The 7,631-nt window shown below is 34.0% G+C and overlaps 1 protein-coding gene across 2 annotated transcripts; it reads left to right on the top strand.

Annotated features, from left to right (window-relative positions):
• The first annotated feature begins 4,010 nt into the window (after positions 1-4,010).
• Positions 4,011-6,862, top strand: LOC130943861 (30S ribosomal protein 2, chloroplastic). Of its 2 annotated transcripts, none has more exons than XM_057871915.1 (4): positions 4,011-4,432; positions 5,479-5,580; positions 5,669-5,968; positions 6,515-6,862. In XM_057871915.1, exons 1-4 carry the CDS (start codon positions 4,124-4,126, stop codon positions 6,545-6,547), a joined length of 744 nt encoding a protein of 247 aa, XP_057727898.1. In that variant the 5' UTR covers positions 4,011-4,123; the 3' UTR covers positions 6,548-6,862. The 2 variants fall into 2 exon arrangements, with proteins under 2 accessions (XP_057727898.1, XP_057727897.1); XM_057871914.1 differs by having other exon boundaries at positions 6,447-6,862.
• Positions 6,863-7,631: the final 769 nt, after the last annotated feature.

The following is a 7,631-nucleotide window of genomic DNA, read 5'->3' as shown; positions in this document are numbered from 1 at the left end:
AAAACAAGAAGAAACTTGAGAAGATAAAACAAGAAAAAAAAGATGAATAAGAAAAAAAAAAAGATGATAATGATGATGATGATGAAAAAGAAGAAGAAGCAGCAGCAGAAGATGATGAGGAGGGAGAAGAAGAGTTTTGAATTATGCAGAATTTATCAGCTCACATACACCGAAATTTCTTAAAGAATACATCTAAATATCTTCGTGTTACACCCAAATTTGTTGCAACTACAGAAAAATATTTTTTTAATGCAGAACTTCTACATTACATTCAATTCAAACTATCAACGATGAAACATTATTCACCTACAGAATCATAAACTACTAACGAAAAATTAACTAGAATCGAACCACACCTCAACTACTTGATTGGATTCAAAACAATAATCAATTTCGTTTTGGTTCAATTGATAATTTGAACTTGAATTATTCATTATCTTCAACAACGAAATAAGGAGGAGAAGGAGGAAAAGGAAGGAGGAGAAGAAATTCCAATAAAAAAAGAAGGAGGAAGGGGAAGAGGAGGAGGAAGAAGTAGTGTTGGTGACGACGATAACGAAAGGAAAGAAGAAGAAAAAGAAAAAAAAAAGAAGAAAAAGAAGAAATACAGTAATGGCACGAAGAAGAACATGTGCGTGTTAATTAAAATCTGTTAAATTAAGAAGCGCGTGAAATGTCCGTGCATAAGACGTGTGCGTAAGTGTAATTTAGGAAAAAATGACTTGTATAGACTTATATAATAAAATAGTTTGTATGTAGAGAATAATTGTATTTTTTTTTTACTACAAAAAATCATGTGTTCACTTTTCAATTTAATGCGATCAGATGTCATTATTATTTTTTTTTTTTTACCAAAGATAGGAGATTCGAACCCGCAACCTCTTAATTGAATATGGGGAGACTATGCCATTTGAATTATTACTCATTGGCAATCAAATGTCATTATTACAACTATGATAGCGTTACACATGAATAATATCTTCTGATTTATTCACATGACATGAGAGCAACTTTTAATTTTTAAATTCAAATTTTTACTTATTAGTTCATTCTTTCTGTCTACTACTCTTCCTCTCCCATTCCTCTTCGTTACAAACTCAAATTTTGACTGTTTAAACAAATGAATAAGTGTGTATTGATTAGATGATTGTAAGACCCAAATTTTTTTATGTTAGATTAAAAACTAGTTTTAATATATTTTAATGGATTAAAGTTCGATTTTTAAAAATTATTTTATTAAGAGTGATTGAATTAGGTTTTGATAAATTGAGTTTGAAATATATTAAAGTTTTATCTAATTTTATAATTATGAAGTATTTATTCAATTTACAAATTAAAGTTTTAACAATTAAAAAATATCGAGGTTTCGACTATTTAAATTTGAATAATTATAATTTTAGTTTAATTTTATGAATTGAAAGCAAATTAATTTATTTATCTCTAATTTTAAATTAGAATACCCTATTAAAAAAATTTACAAGTAGTTAACAAATAAATAGTATTTTTTTTAAAGATAAGTAAATTGTATTATATTTGGTTTTCAATTACTACTCCTATCCCTAATTTCATTAAAAATACCTACACTATTCTTTTTCCCAAAAAATTAAAATCTTAACTCTAACCTTCTCTAGCTGTAAACACACATACACACCGCTGAAAGAAAGAAAAGAAGAGGGAAAATTAGAAACAGAAAAAAGAGAAGAGTGGAAGGAAGAGGACGGCATCGGCGGGACTAGGTGCCACCGTCACCGTCCCTGTCGCGAAAGGGAGAGGGAGACACGTGAGAGAGACCGAACGCGAGGAGGAAGAAGCCTTCATCGTTGCCATTCTGTCGTGTCCTGTTCCATATCGTCATCGTCGTGAGGTCCGCATCGTCGTCGCCGAAAGGAGATGCTAAGTGTCGCTTTTGTCGCCATTTCACCGTTGCCGTCATGGAGGAAGAAGACACGTGAGAGGGAAAACGACGCTGAGCCGCTATTACCGTTGCCATTCAAGCCACTATTGCTGGAGGAGAGCAAGACGACGCAACGGGAAAGGAAGGAAGCCACATGCGTCGCTGCCAGAGCCCCTGTAACACCGCCTAGGTAAGAGGCAAGGGTTGAAGTTGCCCCACTTGCTCCAGATTACGTGGGTAAGATGCAAAGGTTGCGGTTTGGTCCCACTTGCTCTCTGTTGTGGTGTAGGGGTGTGCATGGGTCGGGTGAAACCGGGTTTGATGTGACACAGACTCGACCCGAAATATATACCGGGCCTATTTATTTGACCCGAACCCGGCCCTAAACTCGATGAAACCTATACACTTTTCGGGCCACGATTATACCGGGTGAAAACCGGGCCGTTAACACTACATTACCTGCAGCCGAGGCCTGGATCAGATGGCAATCTTGTTTGCCTCCCATAGAGCTGCACCGGATTCAAATCCTCTTGGAGGAATATTGAACCATTTGTGTGTACCCCAATGTAGTGTGTGTGAGTGGATTGTGTGAGTGTGTAATGCATAGGTGTAATGCCTAGGATTGGGGCTGTCCAATCCACTTGACCAAAAAAAAAAAAACACTACATTACCTTAATAGCTTCTTATAAGCTAGCATGTAAAAATATCTAAATTTTCAAGACTCCAACCATGATTTGACATGGTAAAATTCACTTAGAAAAATATAACAAGAACCAACTCTTCTTTAAAATTAAGGCATAACTATAATCAATACTAATATTGTCTAATAACACCAAATATTTAAATCAATATAAATAACAATATTATACACTAGTCTAAAATCTTATGTATTTTAAATATAAAACATTAACTTATAGTCTTATAATAACTAATAACACAAAATATTAAGGTTTACAATACTTAAATTCCACATAAGAATAGATATCATCCATCACTAATAACACAAAATATTAATTGTGTATGATAACCGGGCCACCGGACCGACTTCGGGTGACCCGAGTCATGATCCGGACCCGACCCGAAATAATGACCGGGTCTATTTTTGAGACCCTTACCCGACCCTAGACCCGGTGAAATCACACCAAAATATCCCCTAAAGTGTTCGGGGCCGGGTCGGATCTTCGGACTGGGCCATGCACACCCCTATTGTGGTGTTCTTGTCTAAGATTCGCTACCAGACATATCGGGTTTGGCTGTATAACTGACACGTGATATCATCGGCCATAAGGCAGTCATGCATTATTTGCATTTGTTTGACTTGTTTGGTTTTGCTACTTGTCATGGCTTGCTTAGTTGTGCATATTAAATGCCTATGTGCTAATTGCGTTACTTGAATATACTTGTGTTTTATTTGCTTGTCTTTCTTGTGTTTGAACAACTAAGAGATCCTTCATACTGGTTGTGGTGACGGTGAGGGTTGTTTCTGATATGTGGTGATGGATGTTAAAGCAGGATGGACTAGGTATTGCCTTATTTTCTAAATTATGTATTGGATGGAAAGGAATGAGCGATGTAAATTGTTGGGTAGGAAGTCCTTAGACACGTCTTTAGTCATTTTCATTTCTTTAAACTATTCATCTTACTGAGTTGTAAATTAAAGGAGTTTCTTTATGACTTTTCAAAGTAAGCTTTTTCACAAAATTTTTTCAAAAGAATATTTCAAGGATAAACTGTTTTTAACTTTTTATAATGAAATTCTTTTTATTTGTAAATATTTTTTTACTTTGATGGTATTTCTTTCTATGTTGAGAATCAACAAGATATTCTCACTTCCTTTCAAAAATATTGAAAAAATAATTAAATTAAAATAGAAAATAATTTCAGAATTTTAGATAAATTTTTAAAATTTGAATTGTTTTATCTATAAAACATTAAAACCTCATCTTTAATGATTACAAATTAATTTTAATTTTTTTATGATCAAATTTATGGACATTATAATCTTTCATGGTCAGTTTTGTATTTTACTCTCTACTCTAAAATATTATTCACTTATTTATTTTGAGTCTATATGGGTTGACCCGACTCAATTTTATGCTCCAGTACTCCACCAATATTCATTTCCGATACTAGAAGGATAAAAGGATAAAACCTCTGATGACGCTGCAAACAGCAAAAACCTCCATTCCTTCTTTGCTTTCTTAATTTCTTTTCATAATTCACACAACAATGGCTACCTCTATGCTCTCACCACCGAACCTTCTGTCCCTGGCAGCCCCATCACCAAGTTCCTCGTCCTCAACCTTATACTTTAAACCCGCCACCCATCTCTCGCAGCCATTTTCTCTGAAGTTGGTGCCTTCTAAACGCAATCGGAGACTCTTTGCGGTGGCCGCAGAGGAAGCCGCGGTCACTACATCGGTGGACCCTAAATCGGAGGCTGCAAGGAGGCTCTATGTTGGCAACATTCCTCGCACTGTCACCAACGATGAGCTCAAGAACATCGTTGAAGAGCATGGCGCTGTTGAGAAAGCTGAGGTATTTTCGTCTTTTCTTCACGGCTCAAGCATTCTTCATCTTTGTGAGCCAACTCGTGCATTCATAAATCTTTCCTGACCTAAAATTGTCTACATTCTTTGAATTTACCTTTCCGTCATTTTGCATGTGAAGATTTACACTAGCAAAATTGCAGTTATAGTCGAATATAGATTTCAGTTGTGTGTGATATGTTTATTGTTGGATATCATTTCGTTCAACTAAAATTCATACTTTCAATTGAATCGATTTTGAAGATATATAGTCCAAATAATTTATCTTATCAAGGTATTTGTCGGATCTAATTATCTTATAATAAAATTTGTAGGGACTTATTTATTCAATACACATTAAAAATTTTATTGAAAATGATAGAGGACCAATTTATCCGACAAGAGTAATTCTCAGGACTTCCAAAGTAATAAAATTTTGTTTACTCTTTATAGTAATCATTTTTGCTTTTGTGTATACACTTTTTTGGTTAGGAACTTCATATTTCTTGGTAATGTATGATTCTTGTTCAACATTTTTGTTGCCTCCATGCTCATTTGCTTATTCAAATGAATCTGAAAATGGGGTAGCTTCTTTTTCTATTCAGTTTTAGGAGATAGACTTCTTTTACAAGATATAGATATTGTGAATTCTAATTGCAGGATTCAGATCCATATTGGTTTATTAAGTGTGACTTGAAGATTAAAAACAGATATTGTCAATTTGTGAGTAGTACTAGTAAGTAGTAACTAACAAGTCTCTAGAATAAAAACAATGAGACATCAACCATATGTTAAGCTTCTCAACAGAATGACTGTAAATTCATATTGACAATATGAATATAACATAACAATGCAATGAAGGACTTGCACTAAATCCGTGCTATCAAAATACTCAAAATTGTATGTTTATAGGTGCAATGTTCATGTATCCGTATGAAGTAATTTAAGAGCTTCATTTATATAGCCAGTTATTATATATATGGAGTCATTTGTCTCTGCATCACACCATGTGGGATTGCTCAGGTATGTCATTAACTTTCCGTGTCTTGTTCGTAGGTTATGTATGATAAATACTCTGGACGGAGTCGTCGCTTTGCATTTGTGACGATGAAAACTGTTGAGGATGCAAATGCAGTTGTTGAGAAACTTAATGGCACTGTAAGTTATATTGCAGAATCCTTTTACCTTTTCAGGGAAAAAATCTCAAAAGACGGGGATTTCTTAAAGGACTCGTGTACTTTTACAGGAAATCGGAGGACGTGAGGTCAAGGTAAATATAACCGAAAAACCTTTATCAACAGTAGATACATCTTTCCTTCAGGCCGAGGAGTCCAACTTTGTTGACAGCCCCCACAAGGTATATGTGGGAAATCTGGCCAAGACAGTAACATCAGATACGCTTAAAACTTTTTTCTCTGAGAAGGGAAAAGTTCTTAGCGCCAAGGTCTCACGGGTTCCGGGGACCTCAAAATCGAGTGGCTATGGTTTTGTTAGTTTTTCTTCTGATGAGGATGTTGAAGCAGCAATCTTGTCTTTCAACAATGCCGTAAGTTTTTACTGCTTTTTCTTTTATTTGCAAGCTGAATCATCCAAAAATGCTTTGCATATGCCATCTTAATAAAATGTGGAGGTTGAGTTCCTTCTTCCGATCTTACGGATAATGATAGTGCATCTTTTTTATCCTTTCTGTAGTAGGTTTTAAGCAGCAATGTGTTATGGATATATCGATAGTAATATCAAAAAATTCTACTAGTTGCATCTAACTAGAATTTTCTTTTCAGTTCATTGTATACCCGAGTTATTGCATAAACAATACTAATCCTGTTCCTTTATCTGGTTATCTGTCACAATACAAGTTCTTTTCTCTTATTATCTTAAGATGACTTAATATCCCTACCATGCTTTGATCTGGTCATTGGATTGGGTTTTGTAGATTGACATTAATGTGAATGGGTGATTATTTTGCTTCTAAATACTATAACTGTCAGTGATTTGGTATTTGTCTAATGACCTGTTGAATGCAGTCACTAGAAGGGCAAAAAATTCGTGTGAATAAGGCTTAGAGAATTAATCAGCAGTGTTTTGATCCCAGGCAAGTACAGAGTATGTTGTTGTGTTAAGCTGAAGTCACAGAAGAATTCTATTATTTCCCCATCTTGTATAGCAGAGACCTCATCATCTTCAGTTGTTAAGATTCTCATAAGACATGAGAGTAGCGTAGCGGTCAAAATTTTCGTTGCAGGTGGTGCGCCTTTACTCCTATGTATTGCAATCTCACTACTTTTTCATGATTTATGTTGCTCCTCCTTTATCTATGGGAAAAAAGAAAAATGTTGCTCCTTTCTCTGATTTAATATGGCTAGTCTTGACTCTTGATGATGATATATGCTCTTGGCTTATTCAGTTTCGTGCTTCCCGTCTGAGTTTGAATCCATTTGAAGATCCATATGCAAATGAAGAGTCCTTTATGTTGAACCATCCACAGGGATTTTTAAGTAATCCATATTATATTTTTACAAGGTTTGAAAATTGAACAGGTTGTTGAACCGATGCAGTTAAAGATTTAAAAATTTAAAGGTTAAATTGAGGTTTAATGATTTAATCAGGTCGAATCAAATATAATAAAATAATATATTAAAATATAAAGAACTTTGTTAGGTAGACAATGGCGGCGTGGCTCTAAAATTGGTCCAATGAAATAAAAATATATTACACCTCAAATTACTCACCTAAATTTTAATATTAAGATAATCATTCGCACAATTAGTAAATTGAACATTTGATATATCAATTATTCACATTGTTTGGTTTTTTTTCTCTACTTGTACTTTTCTAAATATAAAATGTATTTTTTAAAAAAAATAATTGTATTTTATTATTTAAAGGTGGAAACTAAGGTGCAGTAGACTTTATGTGAAGTTGATAATTGAGAGTCGTTAGATGATTTGACCGACTTGACTAAATTTTCATCTAATGTCAACTATCAACTTCACGTGAAGTCGACTGCATTTGAGTTTTTACTTTATTTAAAACTTATTAGCCGTCAAACGATCGGATCAGTTTGACTAATTTATTGATTTTTTTCACTAATTTTTTAGTTTTTGATTGATTTATTCACAAATGGCTTTTTTTTGGGTAGATTTTGATGGATGTGATCAAAAGATATTTAAGTATAATTTGCTAATGAGTTATAATTCAAATGGCATAAT

Source organism: Arachis stenosperma, chromosome 8 (assembly GCF_014773155.1).
Source record: "Arachis stenosperma cultivar V10309 chromosome 8, arast.V10309.gnm1.PFL2, whole genome shotgun sequence".
In the NCBI taxonomy this organism is placed as follows: Eukaryota; Viridiplantae; Streptophyta; class Magnoliopsida; order Fabales; family Fabaceae; genus Arachis; species Arachis stenosperma.
The sequence above is the reverse complement of the archived record's forward strand: the minus strand, read 5'-3'. Positions and strand labels throughout refer to the sequence as shown.